A 23832-nucleotide genomic window follows, 5' to 3' on the forward strand; every position below is an offset into this window, starting at 1 on the left:
AATTTTGTTTACATCAGTCATCAGGTAATCTACTTTGGCATAAAACTATTGACTCTTGTATATGTGTAGATGACCGGCTTTTACATCGTAGAAAACCGTCCTTTGAATGATCAAACTGTAAACCTGCTACCACATAGATATTTCCTTTCTTGGTACTTCAAAGCAATAGTGCCATCATAAGGTTAAAACATGTACAATGTACAATGGCTGCAGCAAGGAAGGTATAAAAAAACAACTAAAAAAAACCATTATTTATTTATTTAGCTTTCTTTTTACTTTGTAATGATTAACATAAAACAGATATGTATAATAATTCTATAATGTTAGAAAATGGACCATATGAACTCCTTTGCAAATGAGTTACATGGTCTAATTAATGAAACCTGAAATAAATACTATGGGGATTGTCCACCCTAAAAAGAATTGGATGACGCCTGCCAACAAAATAATTCTCAACGTGAAACGAAGTAACACTCCCTGGTTGGCCACTCCTAGGTTGCCTTTAGTAATGGAGGATGCCACCTGCACTGTCAGATAGTTTCATGTTTGCAGTCTCTGGTTCTGATCCCCAACACAGTGAGAGTTGTTGAGTCTCCATTGTTCATGATGTCTTTAGCTAGTTTGTCTACACACTGATCCACTATGTTCCTTCCTTTACTACCATTAGTCACATCCACAGCAAGTCCAGAATCCCGTAATAATAAGGCTCAAGTGCTTGACCTTGGTAACTGGTATTTGGTAGTTATTCAAATATTTGGCGAGGCTAAACACCATGCAATAAAGTCATTGCCAAAGCTCCCTGTGTATACAATTGCCCCAAAAGTGGTGATGTACAGGTGGAACCATCGAAACCATTTAGTGCCAGAAAAATAAAGTGGTGAATAGAAAAAGTTTCTAACATAGTAAACACCATAGTAAACTACAAATATAATGGAATGGAAGTGTTATTTATTAAACAATAGCAAAAATGATATAAAATAAGCTATAACAAACCAACAGTGCATTGGCTGCAAAATGACGTGATTCTATAAGCCAAAATAAGAAAAACAACATTTAATACCTCACACATATAAGCTACAATTCTAACTTAAAGGCACCTAAAAGATTTTCACTAAATTATGAGCAAATGAACAAACGTTAAGTCAAGAAATCAACCTTTATAGCTCAATCAACCAATGTATACTATGTATGACATGCACACAACTGTTACTCTTCATGTCATGCAAAACCGCAAAGGTAATAGGAAGCAAATAAATAGTTACTAAATGTTCAACAATACTTTTGAATATGACTACAATGTTTACTTACAGACTCATTACTAAATAATATGTACAATGACAAAAAAAGACCTACTTCATTTAAATGAAAAAAGAAAAAGTGAATCCCTAAAGTCATTAACCTTGGATATTTAAAGTCCATAGACTACTTGCATTACTACCTATAAGAGATGAACTTTCGCATATTACTTAACCAAGGGGAGAAACAATATTTAGTGATAATAAGGATGGGTTACTTCTTTGTAAGCATATATGAAAACATATAAATGTTAGCTCACTCAGGTTCATTCACAGTTTTAGCTCAAAATTACTATTGCGACCTGTCCAATGGATTTCTACATCAAATGCGACAATGCAATAGCCTCTATGTTTCAAAGCACTGCACCAAATTTGTAAAACACAACTAAAAGAGTTCAAGGTCTCAAAGAGAATGCCTAAAGAGAGCCTCAATTTTAGTGGCAGACTTTCTTGGTTTAAAATTGAGCTCCAAAGTGTATTCAAAAGATCAATATGAAGAGTTGTATATTTGTCAGAGTTCGAATTGAATAAATAGTAGCTTAGAAGAACCTAATTGATACCCTATGATCAAATAATCTTAAAGGCACTAACAGGAGTGAGGGAATCAAAATCAAATTCAAGAACTAACAATAAATCCAACACTTGTTTAAAACGAAAAACGTAGATCAATAATCATTCTCCCTTTCAAAGTATGCCCAAAATATACTAACGATAAAAGTATGATTAAGAATACCAACGAAGGCTACCTATCAATGCAATCAAATTAAATATGATTTTCAAAACACAGAAAGAAAACAAATTTATAACAACACCATTGCATTGTTTTTGAACGTCGCCAAAGATAAGATATGCCAAACATGGACAATCTACAACACTAAAATAATGGTATTGCACCTAAATAAGAAAGCAACAATTATATAATTCATATACAACTTAAGAAGTCTTACATGATTGTGACCTCCTAACTAATATGTTTATCAAAGATATATGCATTTGTTGGGTTTCCATCTCCTAAAAGATAAAAAGATTTCCTTCTACATCAATCTACTTCAAAGGTTTTTTCTAAAGAACCTAAAAAAGCTACCGTTTGTTTAACACGTGGCTATCTGAGCTCAATAAAGAGACCTATCGTTCGGCCCTATACTTGGGAAAGAGACTTCATCCACTCGCCTTAGATTATCTTTAATAAGAGCAAAGTATGACAGAAATATTAAAGAGATGTAATAAGAAATGCATGAAGCAATGGCCAAATGAAACAATAAGAAACAACCAAAAAAAAAAAAATGAATTCCAATCAAAACGTCCCTACCTCCCTCGAATCCCAACAAATAGTCTGATTGTCTTTTGCATTTTGCACATGTTGGCATGAAAGAATGGTCAACTGGAAACCACGACAATGCCATTACGCCTGGTATAGAAGATAAAGATGACCAAATACAATCATGAACACATAAAATTACAGAGGAAGTACATATATTATCCTTGTTTCCAATAATTTCCTATATATGACATTATAGAAATTAACAATTACTACAATAAAAAAAAAAAAAAAAAAAAAAAAAAAAACTTAATGTAGAAGAGAGACCATTAGTCTCAAAGATGATTATCAAAAAAATTTGTTAGCTCAATCAATTTATTACAGAAACATGACTGTTGAATTTCCTACTTAGTGAGAAAATATAGCTGAATCTTATCATAATGGTTGCCTATTCAAATTTCTAATAAGTACAAAATATCATAATGGTTGCCTATTCAGATTTCTTTGTATCTAAACACAAAAAGTAATAAAAAAAGACACGTTAATTCTACTTTCAATTTAGGCATATCATATTAATAATACAACATATATGTAGATCTACCATGCAATAGATATACAACTACTATGGTTTGACAACAATTACTTATTATACCTACCAGGAGCAAAGCAGGAAAGAAACCAAATTAAACAGTGACCAACCGAAGCTATGACATTATTCACAATTGTGATTATAAGTAATTAATGTTAAGGACCTCCCTTTCAGAAGTTGCATATATAAGACAACATTTTCCTCTTGAAAAACCCAACATAGGAACAGTGTAGAATGTCCAAGGAATCCACCAAAAACATTAAAGTCTGCAAAATTAACATCGATTACTATATGATTGTGGCTAACATGTGAACATGAAGTTACTAATATGAGCAGTTTCTAACTAAATGAGGTTTTACAATGTCCATAATCCAAATGAGCATGCATATAAAATTGTACCCCCTACATATGGAAATAAATTTTCACCTCATAATATATTTACATTGTACTACTTCTCAGGACGTGCTCCAGATGCAACGATTCCAAACTTTGTCAAGTTAAAAAGAGTAGGTGGTTCAGTAAAACAGAATAGATTTCATCTCTTTGATACATATGAAGAATTTTCACATTTTATTATGGACATATGCTCGAACCGGACAGCATACTATTATTGAAAGATTAACTGCTCTGGCACCAACCTCTATTGCTTTTTTTTCTAATAGATTCAACTGATAAATCATTAAGTTAATGATCTTTATGTACTAAAAACTCAGGGAAATTAAGTCTAGTAGTTGTTCCACTGCTTCAAAGCAATCCAACACGAGGTAAAACAACAAAGAACGCTTCACTCAGCTATAGTGTAGAACAAAAATAAATAAATGAGCTTGCGACAATGGAGTTCGGGTGATTTGGGTTAGCGAGATAAGAGGTTTGGAGGAAGACTGGAGGAGAGTTGTCAGTTACGTGAGAAGAAATTTGGGGTTTTATGAGTTTAGCGTTATTTTATGAGTTTAGCGAGAGAAGATATTTGGTAAGGATCGATGATGAAAAGCAGAAGATAAGGATAAGAACAGCCTTAAACAACGGCTTGATGAAGGCTTGAGTGGCTAAGAAAAATATGTGTTCCATTCTGGTAGGATCGGACAGACGGAAATCACAGATTCACAGCCGGAAGGCTTAGAAGACTAAAACCAACAGATGTTCAAAAGCAGTAAGAGGGTATGGCGGTGGAAAGCTAGCTCGTGAAAGCCTCTATGCCATGGTGGCTAAAGCCAGATTAACAACACAGGCACGCCCCTTTAAAGGTGTTTTGAAATAGATATGCATTATGCAAAAACAACTAACGTATAATTAATGTACACACGAATACACAGGTAAAAGGACTGGATATCTTTACCTGGCAGGAGTTGAACCCGAGACCAGAAACCAATGGCTCCTATACTTTGTTAAATTGTCAATTTCTCCATAAGTTCGAACTTATGTGAATGGTCAATTCTATTAATATATTAGAAGAGGCTCGGGGACATATATATGTCAACACTCCCCTTCAGTGGGACACGCTGGAAATACACAGGTAAAAGAACTAGACATCTTCACCTAACAGGAGTGGAAATAAACAGGTAAAAGGACTAAATATTTTCACCTAGCAAGAGTTGAACCCGAGACCTCTCAGAAACCAGAGGCTCTGATACCTAAACCCGCCTCATCCTGAAAATCATGTAATGTTGCATTCACAACTTCTCCACACATGTCTCTAACTACAACTCAAAATGGCGTTGCTCAAACTGAGAGGTGGTCTGCAAATTACAAGAATAACATATGGGAGCATGATTAATTAATGAAAACTTTGAAGAATGATTACAAGGTCATTACAACTCTAAAACTTCCTATAGAGTTTTTTGGTAACATTAGCAAAAAGATAATTAAGTAACATAATTACAATAACTCTCCACTGTTGTAGGCCTGCCAAATGATCTCAATTAGTTTGACTATATCTGATTCCCTAAAATTATTTATGTGTAGTTCTCTTAACGGTGACTGACAGTACCCTCTACTCTCAACCACTCGTGGCAGACCACGTGTCTAGACTACAAGCAGGTCGTGCATACAACCTAGGACCTAGGAAACGTAACCACTGCAAGCTAGTTAACAACATCATTAATAAGATATCATTATTTCGTAATGGAAGGAGTAAAAGCAATTATCAAGACAACGCAAAAGGGGGATCTATGCCTATAAAAGGAGGCGTCATCTCCATTCTCAAAGGAGGCCAATTTTCCATTTTCTCGATCATCTATCTCCATCTCCTATCCAATCAACCAATCAAAAGCTTGAACTACGTCAAACTTAATTCGAGTTCACTAAAGAACTCGATACGTAAGCAGCTCGACATAACCAAGTTCAGTCAAATAAATACTACCTCAACATTGGCGCCGTCTGCCGGTTCGTCTTCTTGAGAAAAAGCATTCAAACCATTTTCTCAAGCCCACAAAACTTGGTAAAACCACCTAGAAGGACAGCTCAAAGCTTTAGCCGATCAAATGAAAACTCTCCAAAATTCTTTTATGACAAGCACGTCATTGAAGTTTCCATGACGCTGGTATGGATTATCAATTGCGGCAAGCGAAAAGTCAACGTTCTAAGAGATAATCTTCATTTATACTAATCTTTAATCTTTGGATCAGTTGGATAACTTGTGCACACTTCTATGTTGTAAGATATACTTCATACTTACATATCACTTGCAGTCGATCCAGTAAACCCGAGGGCTGCAACTACCACCATGTCACACGTTCTTTTATAGGGAATCGGTGACAATACAGATCCAAGAATCCAGCTTACATATCGCTCCTTACAAGGTCAACTAAGGTGTGGGTTCAACCAATCTCAAACAGAAATTTCAGAGCATGCTAATCTATGGACCTATATCAATGAAGAGAAGTGCACACCAGCACAACTCATCATAGAGCTATATCAAAACCTCAGCCAAATCTCATGCAAAACCTCAGCCAGGTCGTCCATCAGATCAGCGCATCATCAGCTCAGGTTGTCCTCAAGTCTGGTCATCCTCAGATTAGCTCATCCTCTGATCAGGTCATCCTCAAGTCAGGTCATCCTCAGATAAGCTCATCCTCTAATCAGGTCATCTTCAACTCAGGTCATCCTCAGGTTAGGTCATCCTCAGATCAAGTCATCCTCAAGGTCAAAGTAGGTCATCCTCAGATCAGCTCATCCTCAAGTCAGGTCGTCCTCAGATCAGGTCATCCTCTGATCAGGTTGTCCTCAACTCAAGTCATCCTCAGGTCAAGTTGTCCTCAAATCAAGTCATCCTCAAGTCAGGTTAGAGCAGGTTTATAACCTGGAAGAAGCAACCAATATTCCAACTATCAGTTCAACTAGAACACAATCAATGTCAATTCAGCTTGTACACAGGTTGTCATCAATTCACTAAAGCTTGAACGAACACCAATATTCCATGTCGTCCCAGACTGACCACACCGCAAACCTCACATCTATGATGTCAATCAATCTAAAAAGCTAGCTCGCCATGGAGTTATACCACACACAAAAGGTTGTCAACATATCCATCATCAATTGAAATAACAAATCAAGGGGAAGCAATACTTTGTCGAATCAAGGAATCAACAATTCCAAACCGAGAAGCATCTAAGTGTTCCCGAATCAGATATAACAATTCAAAGCACGAAGTTCTCTCCTCGACAGTTTGCATATACTACAAACCAGTGAGTCGCTCGAATTGCAAAATGGAAGCTCACTCCCTTTCAGTTTATTGCAAGTCAATCAAGCTGGGGGGCTAGCCATAGCCATCTCCGAACTAGGACAAGTTATTGCCATCTAAACATGTCAATCAAGCTCCAACACTGGGGCTAAACAACATTAACACCCACAAAGTGCTGCTTCTACTACGAACTGGGGGCTAGCTACAACCATCTCCGACCTGGTCGCTCAAAGCTCCGAAACTGGGCCTAGCAACATACAATTAATTCAAGACTAATAACCATAGTGACGCCCCCAAAAGGCTAGCTATCAACCATAGTGACGCCCCTAAAAGACTAACTATCAACAAAAATGCCCTCAAAAGGCGTACAAATTAACTTAACACCAACGCCAGGGTTAAACTTGATTCAACTGTAATTACCACTCAAATGCTAATTATCAGTCAAATCAAATCCACAGTACCCCCAAAAGGACCACAAATCAATTTAAGGCATTTGATATGGTTAAGCTTGATTCAAATATAATTACTACTCAAAGGCTAATTATCAGTCAAATCTAATCTACGCACTATGAGCTACGACATACGATTTACGATCTACGTACTACGAGCTACGAGCTACAATTTGCACACTATAACATAGGACCTACCACATCAACTCACAACAAAACTCTAAGCAACAAACGACATCCATCCTACAAACACAGAAAATTCAATTCGCAACAATCTCCATTTTCAACCAAGTAAGACACGTGGTCTCTTTTATTATCTTTCTTTACACCACTATTCTACAAACAATGATATAAAGAAAGGGGACTGTGTCAGTACCCTCCACTCTCAACCACACGTAGTCTGCCACGTGTCTAGACTACAAGCAGGTCGTACATACGACCTAAGGTCAGGTCGTTCAAACGACCTAGGAAACGTAACCGCTACAAGCTAGTCAACAGCATTATTAATGAGAGATCATTACTTCGTAACGAAATGAGTAAAATCAATCATCAAGACAGCGCAAAAAGGGGATCTACGCCTATAAAAAGAGGTGTCTGCTCCATTCTCAAAGGAGGCCAATTCTCCATCTTCTCAATCATCTATCTGCATCTCCTATCCAATCAACCAATCAAAAGCTTGAACTACGTCCGACTTGATTCGAGTTCACTAAAGAACTCGACACGTAGGCAGCTCAACATAACCGAGTTCAGTCGAACAAATACTATCTCTACAGTGACAGTAGGCACCATGGACCTTTACATGTCCAATTGCTAAAATATGATCTACTGCGCCGTTTTACAGAATGCTTTTTCTGCAATAATACATGCCCTCATGAAGAAAAAAAAAAACAGAGAACTAATTTTTAAGTGTTGTACAGGCTGAAGTGTATGCGATGAAGGCCAACGTTCTAAAAGACGAGGTGACACATATACTGGACCATGTGCAAGATGCTAGCAGCCCTTGTGTTGCTTGAGCTGATAGATGAAATACAGAGGCTGGGGTTAGGATACATTTTCAAAAAGAACATTCGAACAGCCTTGGGATTTATGATTGAAAATAATATAAAACTGGAAGAGAGTCTTGAAACTACAGCTCTGTACTTAGGCTCCTTAGACAACACGGGTTCAAGGTCTCCCAGGGTACGATTACTTTGGCTCAAATTCTAATCTCTAATGCTCATCATCAGTTATGTACCTCAGTTTCTATTTTTAAATGTTTCTCTTTTTCATTTTCCTTTTTAGTAAATTGGTGAATGTGGCACAGATGTCTTCAGCATATTTAAGGAGCCCCAAAGCAGTTTCATGGAGAGTCTCGGCCAAGATGTAAAGGGTATGATGAGATTGTATGAGGCTTCGTATCTGGGCTTAGAAGGGGAAGACATACTTGATTAGGCCAACACCTTTGCCTGTCGGCATTTATTGGATGTTAAGGGAAACGTGGACTCGAACCTTGCTGAACTAGTGACTCATGCTTTGGACCTGCCATTGCATCATCGGATTATAAGGTTAGAGGCCAGATGGTATATTGATGCCTACTCGAGAAGAATGGATGCGATCTCAACGTTACTTGTACTTGCGAAGTTGGACTACAATATGGTCCAAGCTACTTGTAAAGGTGTGATTTAGCTTTCCCTTACAAACAGTCGATGGGGGACTGGAATAGGTTATTGGATGGACCGAGTTAAAAAATCATTTTTTTGAGATCTCCATTCTAATTCGCCACAATCATCTTACTCTTGGTTTTGTGGGGAGTTCACTAAAGAATCGTCCAGGGCGTAACCGAGTTTCATAGGAGAGGTATTTATAGACATTATAAAATATGTGTATCCGTTTTTGCCCACCACGTTGTAAAGGGTGTCCCAAACGAGGGGTGGAGATCAAGATAGCATGTGAGAATTGTCCTCATAGGTCATTTTCAAAAAGAAATGATGTGGAGTGATTGTCTATACAAGTAGCTCTGTACTTAGGCTCCTTAGACAACACGGGTTCAAAGGTCTCCCAGGGTACGATTGACTTTGGCTCAAGATTTGCTCATGCAAGTACATCTTTAGTCATGATTGGTGAATGTGGCACGGATGTCTTCGAAGGACCCCCAAAGCAGTTTCATGGAGAGTCACTTCCTAATGTAGTGATGAGATTGTATGAGGTGGGCTTAGAAGGGAAAAGACACTTGATTGGCTAACAGCCTGTCGGTTCTATTAGTTCATGGATGGACTCGAACCTAGATACATAGGTCATGCTTTGGACCTGCCATTTCCACCATGTTAGGCCAGATGGTATATTTGGATAGAGAATATCACTCCCCTACACTACTTACCAAAACATCAAGGTAAGAGTTGAGACCCTTCAATAGTTACAATTTAAGGTGCTATCATAAGGAGACGGGAGACATGGCCTGTACTATTGAGCAATAACCTTCTATGTGTTATAATGTTTCCTCTGTCGTTATTATGTACAAGTATGTGAACCGTGCTACACATCGGTTTTTTTTCAAATCATTAAACATGACGCTCTAACATTTTTAAAAAATAATATAAAAACATTAGGAGGAATTGATTATAATTTCAATGACGTGAAGGAGGTTTTCTAAATTATTTTAAATAATATGAAAGCTAATTCTAATTTCAGTGAGGTGAGAGAGTTTTTTTGTAAATTATTTAAAATGGAAAGAACTTATTAGAATAACTAGCATGATGCATGTGCGGAGTCGCATATGATGCTTTTGTTTAGAAGGATTTTCATTAATTTGGAACATCTGTTGATGCTTTTAGTTCAGCCGAAATAATTGACTAACCCAAAAAGTAAACAGGACTAAATTTGTAAATATGCAATAGTATATGGGTAAAATTATATTAAATCAGACAAAAAATGACGAAGAAACGGAAAGATATATAAAAAAATAATATTTAACTATTGCCCTACTGTAGATAAGGGTTGTGATTATTAGATTGAGGGAGGTATTTCTAAATTGTAAACCTGAGAGATTAAAAATAACCTATTCGGATTGAAAAGTGTGGTTATAGTGTAGAGATAATAGGGCGGTGGAAAAATTTAGACATAATAAAGAGCTTGCCCTTCTCAAGAGGTAGGTTGGCAGAATCCTTCTTATGGTCTGTGGGAATGACAGATGAATCCCAATATAGTTATTGTTGAGAAGTAATTACGAAAGTCATTGCTCTCACAACCGTAATTGACGATTTCTATGATGTTTATGTTACATAGGGGTGCAAGTGGATATCCAAATATTCGAATCCGAATCGAATTCGTATTCGAAAAATTAGATATTATCTGAAAATTTCGGATTCGGATTCGGATTCGGATATTTTTTTTATGTCCGAACTAGTTTCGGATACGGATTCGGATACTGACATATCCGCATCCGATAATATCCGATCCGATTTAAAAAATTAATAGTTATTATATATAATTTATTTTATTTTTATTGTACAAAATATTATATAAAATCATAAACTAATAATATAAAACTATAATAACAAAATAATAATAATAAATGACAAATATAATATTTATACTAGTTTTTATAGTGGTAAAATGAACTATTCAAAACAAATAAAATTTTAATTAATTTTAATTTTTGGATCGGATATTATCCGATATCCGTTTCGGATATCCGAAATCGGATTCGGATAATTTTTTTAATATCCGTTGGATTCGGATTCGGATTCGGATATCGGTATAAATTTTCGGATTCGGATTCGGATACATCCATATCTGCATCCGAACCTATCCGTTTGCACCCCTAATGCTACATATGATGAAGCCAAACTCTTGACTGATACAGTTGAAAGGTTTTCTTTTGAAATTTAGTTAGAAGTTTCTAAAACATGTTTAACTGAATATGCAGATGGGATTTATTATTTTTTTTATTTTTTATTTATTTTTTTATTGACAAGTTTGTTTTAAATGAGATTAATAATTTTTCGATGCTGGCTGGTTCAAGCCTCAGACCTTCTGTATCATCACCTGAAAGTTCTACCGACTTTGCTAGCCGGCACCTGCCAGATGTGATATTAATGAAGTGCAACATATTTCAGACTATACTGAAATTGCGTTTATTTGCTCTTTACAACACCGTCAATGAATTTGCTTATAATGCTCTCAAGGAGCATGGGTTTAACGTCCTTCCATACTTGAGGAAACAGGTTAGAGTATTAGACCATTCACTAGATTTTAGACCCGGGCATACGCCCAGGATCTATTAAATATTTTGTGTGCTAAAAAAGCTTTACAAAATGTCTCACACAAATTTTCGGATAAGAATATATTTTTATTAAAAATAAACCGAAATACGTTAATGAGCAGCGATTATGGTGCATAAGTACTTGGAAACTAAGGGATCAAATTGAGATAGCCTCTTCACTTTGTGGTTTAGAATATTAATCTGTAATTTTCAAATGAAATTATCTTAAACTCAATCTAGCTTGTATAATTGTTTATTAGATTTATGGTGATTTAGCGGTAAATCATCACCGTTCGGCTTACGTACTAATGTGTACAAATCACTAAAACAGATTGATTGTTTCTATATCCTCAAAGAATACATTACTCCCACTTAAAAAGATTTATCACATGAGCGTGTCCTACGAATGGGTGCCGTTATATTAAATTATTCTAAAAAATATTAGTAACTACGCATAGCTATGAGATATGAAAATTATATTAATTACTTATTTAAATTTCTTTCACCACTCTCTATAAAAAGGAAGCATCAAACCTTGATAAAACTCATCGACTTCTTTTTATTGTTATGTTTAATAATAGAAGTTTGATTGAAGTTTTGTGAGAATGTCCAATTTAATGTGGCGAAGATAATATTGAAGCTACTTGAATAGCAATGCATTCTCAATCACAATAAAAGAATTATAATAAACACTACTTGAAATGCAAAACTATATTTGTCGACACATTTATTCCCCCTACATATAATACAAATATGTTTTAGGGTTATTAGTTCAATGCATTTGCATCAAGTTTATGATTTTTCATTAATTATTCTTTGAGGTTAGTGTAATGTATTACGTTGCATCCAGTTTCCAATTTCTCATTAATTATTCTTTGAGGTTAGTTCAATGCAGTTTCATTAAGTTTCCGATTTCTCGTTAATTATTATTTGAGGTTAGTTCAGTGCAATTGCATCCACTTTATGATTTCCCGTTAGTTATTCATTAAGGTTAATTAAGTACAGTTGCATCCCAGTTTTTGATGTTTCGTTAATTAATCTTTGAGATTAGTTCATTACATTTGCATCCAGGTTCCAATCTCCCATTAATTACTCTTTGAGATTAGTTCAATACATCTGCATCCAATTTCTGATTTCACGTTAATTATTTTTCTAGGTTAGTTCGATAGTTTGCAATTTCTATACAATTTGCATACATGTAAAAGTCTGTTTTTATAAACTCACTTTCGTTTTGGGTTCCTAATTACTCGTAATTACTTATGTGAGAAGGCTAAAGAAGTGGACATTTATGCTTTGAGGTCAGTGCGATGCAGTTACATCCGACTTCTGATTTCTAGTTAACTATTTTTTGAGGTTATTTCAATGCATTTGCAACCAATTTCTGAGTTCCCATTAGTTAATCTCTGATTTAAGTTTAATGCAGTTGTATCTAGTTTTTGGTTTTCCGTTAATTATTCTTTGAGGTTAGTTCAATGCAGTTGCATCCAATTTCCGATTTTATGTTAATTGTTCTTTGAGGTTAGTTCAATGCATTTGCATCAAGTTTCCGATTTTCCGTTAATTATTTTTTGAGGTTAGTTCAATGCAGCTACATCAAATTTATAATTTTCCGTTAATTATTTATTTAGGTTAGTTCGGTGCAGTTTCATCCATTTTTTAATGTTTCGTTAATTAGTATTTGAGATTAGTTCATTGCATTTGGATCCAGTTTCCAATTTTCCATTAATAACTCTTTAAGGTTAGTTCAATATATCAGCATCTAGTTTTTGATTATTTATGTTTTTTGGTTAGTTCGATATACTTATATCCGGTTTCTGATTTCAGTTTCCGGTTTCCCATTATTAATTATTATATAAGGTTTCTTTGATGTATTTGCATACCGTTTCTAATTTTCCATTAAATATTTTTCAAGGATTTGCATCTAATTTCTAATTTTCCATTAGTAACTCTCTGTTGTTAGTTTAATGCAATTTGCATAAAGTTCCGATTTCCCGTTAATTACTCTTTGAGCTCAGTTATGTATTTGAATTCAGTTTTCGATTTTCTTATAATTATCCAATGTAGTGTATAATACCAATTTCTACTGATCCATCTGTAGTGTCCTTGCAAACATGACATAAAAAGTAAATTATGCTTAATTTACTATGTGGGATCATCGAAGATTATCCAGTTCCCAATTTCCCGTTAATTATTATTTAAATTATGCATAACTCACTATGTGGAATCTTCAAAGATTATCTACGAACGGATGTTGTTAGATTAATTATTCTAAAAAATATTTGCAAATATGTAGAACTATTATATATTAATATTATATTGATCACTCAACCAAATTTTTTATAATGTGAAAACCTCACTGTCTATTAAAAAAAAACTCACTTTTGATAAAACCCTTCAACTTCATTTTGTTGTTTAATAATAGAAGTTTGATTGAAGTTTTGTGAGATTGCCTAATAAGGCGAAGTTCATATATAATGAAGCTACTTGAATAGTAATTAAGGAGTTCCCAATCATACGGAAAGAGATAAGATAAACACCATTTTAAATGTAAAACTATACTTATCGAGACATTCCCACAACATATAACCCAACTATGTTTTGAGGTTAGTTCAATGCATTTGCATCAAGTTTCTGATTTTCTGTTATTTATATTTTGAGGTTAGTTCAATGCAGTTGCATCTAATTTAATTCCCGTTAGTTATTTTTTGAGATCGGTTCCAACGATTTATTGCATCCAGCTCGATTTCTCGTTAATTATTCTTTTCGGTCAGTTCAATACATTTGCATCCAGCATCCAATTTCTTGTTGTTAATTGTTCTATTATTTGAGGTTAGTTCAATGCATTTGTATCCAGCTTCTGATTTCCCGTTAATTATTCTGTGAGATTAGTTTAATGCATTTGCATCCAGTGTCAGATTTCTCGTTTATTATTTGATAAAGTTGCATTTTCATCTAGTTTCGATTTCCCATTAATTGTTATTTGAGGTTAGTTCAATGAGTTTGCATTCAGTTCCCGATTTCCCGTTAATTATTTTTGAGGTTTTGCATCCAGTTTATTTTTTGAGATTAGTTCAGTATAGTTGCATCCGGTTTCCAATTTCCTGTTAATTATTTTTTAAGATTAGTTCCACGCATTTGCATTATATTTCCAATTTATAATTAATTTTTCTTTGAGGTTAGTTCAATGTAGTTGTATCCAGTTTCTGATTTTCCGTTAATTTAATCTTTGAGGGTTAGCTCAATGCATTTGCATCCAGTTTCCGATTTTCCGACAATTATTTTTTGATGTTAGTTTGATATATTTGCATCCAAGTTTTAATTTTCTGTTAATTATTCTTTGATGTTAGTTTAATGCAGTTCTATCCATATTCCAATTTTCTATTAGTTACTTTTTAAGATTAATTTAATGCATATTCTGATTTTCTATTAATTACTTTTTAAGATTAGTTTAATGCTTGCATTTGCATTCAGTTTTCGATTTTCCGTTAAATATTATTTGAGGTTAGTTTGATGCATTTGCATCCAGTTTTCGGTTCCCCATTAATTGTTTTTTTACGCTAGTTTCAATCAGTATTATATATTTTTTAAAATATTTGTCATTATTGCTTTGCCGTTATTTTTTTATTTTTATTTTCTATTATATATTTTGTGATGTTATTTTTTGTATAATTGTTTTAACTATGTTTTGAGGTCGTGTTAAGAATATATTCGAAATAAGTCGGTGCTTTATCATAGACACTAAAATGTTATGATTTGTAATAGGGAATTAGTTTATACAAATCACCTATTTTTTAGCAATATTTTTTATTTGATCAAATATATAAGAATTTGAACACTAAAAGTGTTTGATTCGTAATAGGAAATTACTTTATACAAATCACCTATTTTTTTAGCAATTTTTTTTTTTATTTGATCAAATATATAAAAATTGAAAATACACTCAAACTCTCTAAATATAAGAATTAGAAATACACTCAAACTGTCCAAAGAGGTTCAATGTACGTGGGATTATAAGCTATTAGAAAATATTATCTTTCATATTAAAGTGACACATAGGATAGAGAAAAGGCTAACTCTCATATTAGAGTGCCACATAGGAAAGAGAAAATCCTCTTTTAAAAGTCTCTGCTTTAGTATATAGATAGTAGATTTCGTTTGTGTTTACCATTATGGAAATCACCTATTTTCCAAACGTTTATATTTGTTTAAGTGCCCAATGCAAAACATACCCTACTCGAGTCGAAGTGGTTTCTCACTGGATATAAGGCCACCCTCGCGGAGTATCTAGACAATGCATGTGTTTCAGTTGCGGGGCCAATGATGGACTTTCGCGTTTACGTATCCATGACTCCCACAATCACCGAGGAAGTGTTAGGGAATTCGGGCTAAACGAGTCAAGCTTTTTCAAGCTCAACTCGTTTATTACATGAGCTTCAAATTGAGCTCAATCTCGAGCCGAACTTAAACGAGTCGAGCCCAAGTAGCTCGGTTATTTTACACTACAAAAAAAATGCTATTTAAGCTAAATGAGCTGAGCTTTATCAAGCTCATTTACAACACGAGGTTTAATTTGAGCTCGAGCTTGGCTCATATAGTTAAACGTGCGAGCTTAAACGAGCTGAGCCTAAGCCGCTCTGCTCAAATTGCACCCTTACTTACAGAGTTATCCAGATCTTATCCATTGGGCCTCTATGGCAAATTCCACCCTATAATAGATGAGCACTTCTTCAACGCGAGTTATCCATATCTTATCCATTGGACCTCTATGGCATTTTGAATAGTTGATTATTTAAGAACTTCTAAGGTATAATAGATAGAGTTTATAACTATTTAGTACCACAAACTTTCATTTTTTTTTCCTAAATAGTACCCATACATTTTTTGCCTATTAGTACCACACTACTCTAAATTTTGCTTCAATTTAGCACCACAGTCTGTTTGTGTCTCAATCCATCTGATTTCCATAACTACGAATAGAGTTTTAACTATTTCGTACCACAAACTTTTTTTCTCGCCTATCAATATCCTATCAATACCATGAACTTTCAATTATTTACGATTTGATACATTTAGATATTTATCTAACCAAAATGTCCCTCCTTATTTTATTTTATTTTTCTAATATGTAACGAAATGTATCTTCTTTATCTACCCCTGCCACCACCTCCACTCCCGCCTCCCGCCGCCACTAAGCAAAACTTTTTTTTATCTAAACGAAAGTCGGGTGGTGGATGAAAAAGATATATAATCACCGTCAGATTCACTCTATTGGGACATGTTAGATGACTTAATAACTTAAATGAGGGAGTGTCAATTTCAAAATTAAAAACATAAGAATATTTGGTCATATAAATGTATTAAGGTACCAAATCGTAAGTAAATTAAGAATATGTGATACTAATAGGCGTGAAAAAAAAACTCATGTTCCATTTAGGAAAAATGGGAAAGTTCATGGTGCTAAATAGTTAAAAACGCGTAATCACGTGATGAGCTCGGCGTTATGAAAATCAAACGGATTGAGATAGTAAACAGACCGAGGATACTTAAATTGAAGCAAAGTGAGAATACATGGTACTAATAGGTGAGAAAAAAAAATACAGGTACCATTTAGAAAAAAAAATAAAAGTTTGTATCCCTAGTTATAATCTTCTTTTGCTGCACTCCCTAAATCCTAAATCAGTTAAGTTCAATGCCTCTCAAAAACTTTCTTAACGATTTGCATAGCACCTACGTTTCTTGAGATATAGTACTATTTTGCATCAAAACCAACAGTGACACTTGAGCAGAGAATATTTGTGCACAGCGAGTAGTAGCCCTTCTATAAATAATGACTTGTTGCATGTAATATAGGATGAGCTAGCAAGAGAGGATGTTCCAAAAGCGATCCAGTGTTACATGCATGATACTGGTGTTTCTGTTGAAGTTGGTTGAGAACAGTTGAGGCATTTGGCTAACGAGGCGTGGAAGAAGCAGAAGAGAGAGCAGTGGGTTGAAACCCATTGACCAGAAGTTTTTGTAAAGGGCAGTAACAAACTTGACTAGGACAGCAGAAATATTTTACCAATATGAAGATGGGCATGTCAATCCCAGACAGTGAGACTTAGAACCGAATTCGATCATTAGTTGTGGATCCAATTCCTTTGTAGAATGTACTATGTCGTAAGCGAACCAAAATGATTCAAACAGTTTGGTTTTCTGTACCAAAATGATTCAAGCATGCCTCTCCTTCGAGATTTTTCTTTCGTGCTCTGTTTGGTTATCTGTGTACTATTCGGTTTGGTCATATCTGTGTTAGCTTTCAGAAGAAACCATGAAACTTTTGCTCCTACTATAATTTCGAGTGTTAAAAGGCAAATTGGAGGTAATATTCTTTTGCTCCACAAAGCACATGACGTTCTATTGTTTATAATATTACGGAAATTTTGCCTAACGAAACAGTTATAAGCTCTCTTATATGTACAGGGGTTAACTAGTATTACCCCCACTAATATTACGGAAATTTTAAAAGGTTTTGCCTAACGAATATTACGGAAATTTTAAAAGGTTTTGCCTAACGAAAGTTATAAGCTCTCTTATATGTACAAGGGTTAACTAGTATTACCCCCATTATATGTACAAGGGTTAACTAGTATTACCCCCACTAGATGAGCCAATAAGGACTCTCTCCCCCCCTACACACTATGTACAATTAGATCCTGAAGATAACCCTAGAATAACTAGATTGTAAGAAAGTACGTGTATCGGTGTATGCGTGTATGAAGAACAAAAGATATCAATAACCATCCATTTAAGCAATCCATTTAAGCATATATCAAAATGCCAAAATGCCCAATTAAGTTTCAATGCCAAAATGCTTTGTCATATCAAAATCTGCCAGACTGCAGTTAGAATCTACATTTCCACACTTAAAAAGTAATCCAAGAGCGTGTAAAATGTAGTTAAAATGCCTCAAAAGCCATGTAACAGGGCTGGACAAAGTAGGTTGACCAAAAGGTCATTGATCAGCTCTACAGGGCTGTTCGTACATTCAAAAGATACTCTTAGGCTTGTTCAAACAGTGTTACGACATATTCAAACAGCCTTATGCAGAATTGCAGACCTGTTTGTAATGGTTTCACTCTAAACTCCACATGCATATATACCAAGAAGAAATCATCAAAAGAAATTGAAGCAGCAAAATTCAAAGCATACCAAAGTAGCAGATAAATAGTTTCGTTAGTAGAAATTCCATCGATCCAGTTGGTTGCTTCTTCTTCCATCACAACTTTATGATTCAGTAAGGGCAAGTTTCTACATGAACAGCAAGATCTTCATATATTATCTGGCAAAACTGCTCTACGCAACGGTCATCAAACAAGAATTTTATCTGAAGGGAGTTTGTCGAAAAGAAGACTACGAACCGAAGACTGCAGATTGCCATGAAACCCAAAAAAGAGTAAAAGCATGGACATTAAATTTTCATATTGTACACATGAATTGATATCGGCCCTGTTAGCCGTTCTAGATATCCTTTGAAATGGTTTCTGTATGGTTTCTCTGGTCTTACAAAATCTCCCATGAGAAAGTGAACTAATTGAAATCAATTTCTGCTACAAGCCACCCCAATCCATAAACTTTTTGATCTCATCATATAAAACCAATATTGCAGCAGCACCTGTGCTCCTAAATATGTTTGAAACTGCACCACGGTAGAAAGAAGGCACCCCTTCTGTCCTGTAAATCTTCTTCCAACAGTCCAGGGTACTCTGGTACATTGGCTTCTCCAAACCAGATTGCATCATCATACGCCTCCGGACTGTATCTAACGGGTAAGAAAACAAGCCTGCTGAGGTTGTAACTGCTTGAGCCACCGCCCATCGTTTCCACAATGCCAACTCAGGTTTAGATTCTTTTGACATCATCTCTTTTACAGTATCAAAACCACCAAAATATAGGCCGCGATGGACAATCATTCCATGTAAAGAGGCAGGTAAACCTCTATAAATCCCTCTAATTCCATCTTTCTGATGGATCGTACTGAGGAAGTGGGAGATACCCCTGAATTGTCGAGCCTCAGTCTTTCCAATATCAGCTGCAAGGCGTGTATGAGCAATGTCAAGTGGGTAGATGATTATCAGTGTTGTACAACCAGCACCAGCTCCAGCCATAAAGTTGGCAAGAGCACCAGACAAGAGATTATCATCTGCAGATATTCTGCTCCGCAAAATGCTTCGATAGAGGTCCTGTATAGGTGGGCAATTGCTAAAAAAAATGAATCATAATGACACATTTAAGCCACATTGATCACTTTACATAACTGTCTTTACGGAAACAGAGGATATATGACTACTTACGAAATAAGCATATTGAATATCTTCGGAAGCCACTATCTCTATATAACATAAAACTAAAATCGTAACGCCCACAGACAAAACCAACTGCCGTGTGTAAAATTCTTCCATGAGTGTCTTTGGGTCTCAAAAAGGAATGTAGTCAGAAACATTTTCGCTATTATGTTAGAAGTACAATCATAAAACATTTTATCAGACATTCCAGGCCCTGTCACGGAGACATAGCAATCAGAGGATTTTTCCACAAAGCTCAGTTCTCCTGTAGTCAAATGTTGTTTATATTGTTATTCAGTCCTCAAGTAAAGTGAATTTGGAACTAGTGTCAAAGACTTCTGATAATTTGCACATAGCACTCGCTCTTGTAGAATTCACATAAGCTACACCCAAGGACTCAGATATCTCTCCCTTTGAAAAGCCCTATCGTACTAATTTAATTGCCCATCCACCCACGAGTATTTATAGCAAACAACTATGTCCTCCCCAAATTATGTCTGCTATATAAAGAACTAGGCTATATTTAGGGTTTCTTAATCACGTTTATGCAATCCTTCTAGACAGTACGACACTTTACTACATTAAGGTTAAAATTATTTCAACCCATGATATGTGATCGGAAATGTTAGTGAGACTTTAAAAAAAGCCATCTGTAGACCCCTCATTTCATCATAATAGATCTTCACTGTCAGCATAGGAAAAGAACTTCACATTGTACAAAAACAGGAAAAGATTTAGACAAAAAAGGCAGACCCAAAAGAAAAACATTTGCCATGAAATATCATAATAACACAACTACCTAGTATGAGCCCCAGTTAACCACCTTATGAGCTTTAAGATTCCAAGCTTTAGCAGTTCCACATCTAACCCCCCACAGCAGTCCTCTTCAAGTAAGCTCCTGCTCCAGAATAGAGTCTGACCATTGGAAGCTGATTCTAAGTCCGATAGTATATATACATGTTTTTATAAAAATATTTGCCTTTTTTCCCATTTTTAAACATTTTGTTGACAACTTAACCCCTTGTCCCCTCATAACTTCTTAAAAGATACATACTCCCTATTAGGTTATGTATTGAGCATCAAAACACTTCTATTACAAATCAAAAACTTACAATATCCAAACTCATTTTTCCTTATTCTTTTTTTTTTTTCTTTCTAATGAAGGCTTGCCTCAACAGAAATAGAGAGCCTTGAGGCTTATATGCGTCTTTTAAACATTATGAACATTCTTCTACACTCGGTGCTCCTGCATTCCCCTCATGCACCAAAACTTCAGTCAACTACATAATATACAATCTTACCAGAATATACCACTTTTAAAAAAGATAACGACCATATCTAGCCACTTCAAAAATTGCTAGCTAATGCCACACCCAATCATGAGCAAAACATATTTTCCTTCTTCTCTTCTTCCTCCTCTTGTCTCCCTTCCCAATACTCCCCCCTCGTTTTTCTTGTTCTCTCACCAGTCACGCTACTCTAGTGATAACTTTAACCAAGTTAAAATGGTGTATTAAGTTGTGTCTGTTGGAAAAATGGTTTAGAAATGAAATTCCTTGTGTTAGGAATTCTTAGACATTTGAATAGTCTAAAAACCATTTAATAATGAATGAGAAATTGTCTCTAGTGTAGGTACTTGAGTAGAAATAATGTGACTTATACTTTACAAGTAACATTTTTTCTAGAAAGTAGTTTCCGTAACCGAATTTGGTTTTTGCTTGAACAGTCGTGTCTTTTCGAAAAGGTGCACCTCTTTGAAAAGGTACATTCTCTTCTATAAACTCGACCGCATGTTTTGTTTATACAAATCTAAGGAAAAAGTCATTTGCATTAGTTTTTCGTGTATTTTTCTCTCTATAAGTTTTTCGTTATTCGAGTACAAACACAATGTTGCGTTCGTTGAGTCCTTTGAATTGGAGTGCTACATTCATAGGATTGAAATCCGTTCTATCTTGGGAGACAATTGTTCATCAACCTTGAGCACTGAGAGGGAGCAAATTTGTCTTAAGGACATAGTGATCATCACTAGGCTCGGATTTGAAATTTTTCGTTAATTCGTTAAATGAAAAGAGGTTTGTTTACATTACGATATATTTTTGTTGTATATTGATTTTGTGGTTTACTTAACAATAGGTATATTTTTTGGAATAAGTTTCCCACAGTGCCTATATCTAACTGACATCCGTTTTACATTAAATTGAGGAATATATCTGTTAGCCATCTTACTTTGAGTTTAAGATCTAAAAACCTAAATGTTATGGGAGTGACGACATAGGGATTTCCAATATACACATTACAATCTTACTTATAATCTTATAACCACTAAAGTTTTCCCAGTAATAACTGGCTTAAAAGGCCCCAACATTCACAGACTTCCAAAAAAACATATCTATATAGGACTATAACTCAGCAATAAAACTAATCAAATGTAACACAAAATGAGTAGTCCTATGATCATATAATCAAAACAACCCCCTTCATTTCAAACAACCATATAATCAAAACAAAGCATACGCATTTCTTAAAACCAATCTATTAACACAAAAAAAAAAAAAAAAAAATACAAAATAGTTAATACCTTGAGAGAGAAATTGAGTGCAACAGAAGGGTAATATCTAAGAACACTACTGCCATTTCCTCTCCATAAAGAAACCAATCCTTCTTCTTTAACAGTTCTAAATATACAATCAAACATTCCTTTAAACCTTCTATTATTATTATGATTACCAATGATTGCAAGATTACTTTCCTGTGTTTGTAGTAATAACTTTGCTCTCTCTATTGGTGCTACTATTGTATGTACCACTCCTCCTAATATTGCCCCAGCCATTAAATCCCTATGAAAATTCTCTGCCCATTTCATTTTTTCTTCTTTTCTTCTTCTTCTTCTTCTTCCACATCTTCTTCCTTCATTCCTTCTTTAATAATAATCTTTTTTTTTTTTTTTTTGTTTGATTCGATTTCTTCAGTTTGCCTTTTATTCATACATCTGATGGGGACAGATGTCTCAATGTTGTTTGTTTTATCGAGGATTGGTTGTGAACAGCCTTTTTTTGTTTTTTTTAAGAGTTGCACACGTGCATTTCTATGTCCATGGGCTCAAAAAATGTGGGCTTATTAGAAGAAATCTGGATGGATATAGATGGATGAGTGTAGATTGGTCGAATAAAGAAGGCAGAAAACGGGCCCGTAGGACAAAATTGTGTTATAATTAAGACTCCAGGACAAACCGGTTGCAAAGACGGTATTACCCTTTATTGCTTTTGAACCTAACTCTTTTGAATGGTATTGCCTTTCTCTTTTGAACCCTTTTTGTTAATTTTAAACCCAACTCTCTTTTGAACCAGTTACAAACTCTTTTGTTTCTTCTTTAGCGAATGAAAGCTCAAAAGCCACCATTTGTAGATTCTTATTGCAACCTCATCTCACCATCCACCTTTGTTAATTTAAGAAATTTGAAAGCCCTAATTTCTAATAATTTGATAATGAGAAATTCGGATCAACATAATAGATAAATTACCATTAAAGGTAAAATTCTAGCTTTTGTGATTTATCTTATTTACATTTTTATTATATGTAAATATGTATGTAATTGGCATGTTGTTATTCAATTTTTACTTTTATTTACAACTAATTTGAGCAATGAATTTACATGCAAGGTAAAACCCTAGTTTTTGTGATTTATCTTATTTATATTTTTATTGTATGTAAACATGTATGTAATTGGCATATTGTTATTCAATTTTTACTTTTATTTACAACTAATTTGAGCAAAGAATTTACATAAATGCATAAAGTTGTTTGTATGTTCTAACACACATGCATAAATTTATTTGCATGTGTGTTGTATTTGCGTGAAATTAGCGAATTAAGTATCACAAAATTTTTAGGGTTATTACATTAAAAAAATTGATTAATTTTCGAGAAGTTTTCAATCATTTGTATCGTATTATTGTTTGTTGGTGTAGATGTATCGTCGAAGGAAGTTGGAACCCAAA

At 34.7% G+C, this 23832-nt stretch overlaps 1 protein-coding gene and 1 long non-coding RNA gene across 3 annotated transcripts; both read right to left on the reverse strand.

The window, feature by feature from the left end:
* Nucleotides 1-236: 236 nt before the first annotated feature.
* LOC147507083 (uncharacterized) lies at nucleotides 237-4387 on the reverse strand. Of its 2 annotated transcripts, XR_015217538.1 has the most exons (3): nucleotides 3569-4381; nucleotides 2605-2703; nucleotides 237-799 (listed from the first exon to the last, which is right to left on the reverse strand). It is a non-coding gene; the product is annotated as an uncharacterized LOC147507083 (long non-coding RNA). The 2 variants fall into 2 exon arrangements; XR_015217537.1 differs by having other exon boundaries at nucleotides 2605-4387.
* A 14319-nt stretch (nucleotides 4388-18706) lies between these two features.
* Nucleotides 18707-22869, reverse strand: PM-ANT (Mitochondrial substrate carrier family protein). Its single transcript, XM_086599798.1, has 2 exons — nucleotides 22413-22869; nucleotides 18707-19732 (listed from the first exon to the last, which is right to left on the reverse strand). Exons 1-2 carry the CDS (start codon nucleotides 22695-22697, stop codon nucleotides 19100-19102), a joined length of 918 nt encoding a protein of 305 aa, XP_086455924.1. The 5' UTR covers nucleotides 22698-22869; the 3' UTR covers nucleotides 18707-19099.
* Between the last annotated feature and the right edge of the window lie 963 nt (nucleotides 22870-23832).

The sequence above is a fragment of the Coptis chinensis genome, chromosome 3 (assembly GCF_015680905.1).
Source record: "Coptis chinensis isolate HL-2020 chromosome 3, ASM1568090v1, whole genome shotgun sequence".
Lineage (NCBI taxonomy): Eukaryota > Viridiplantae > Streptophyta > Magnoliopsida > Ranunculales > Ranunculaceae > Coptis > Coptis chinensis.

What these genes read in the sequence shown, in the direction of transcription:
- PM-ANT (XM_086599798.1), bottom strand. Translation starts at nt 22,697, where the DNA reads ATGAAATGGGCAGAGAATTTTCATAGGGATTTAATGGCTGGGGCAATA. An exon ending in CACTCAATTTCTCTCTCAAG is followed by an intron (nt 19,733 to 22,412) that starts GTATTAACTATT and finishes CCACCTATACAG; the next exon opens with GACCTCTATCGAAGCATTTT.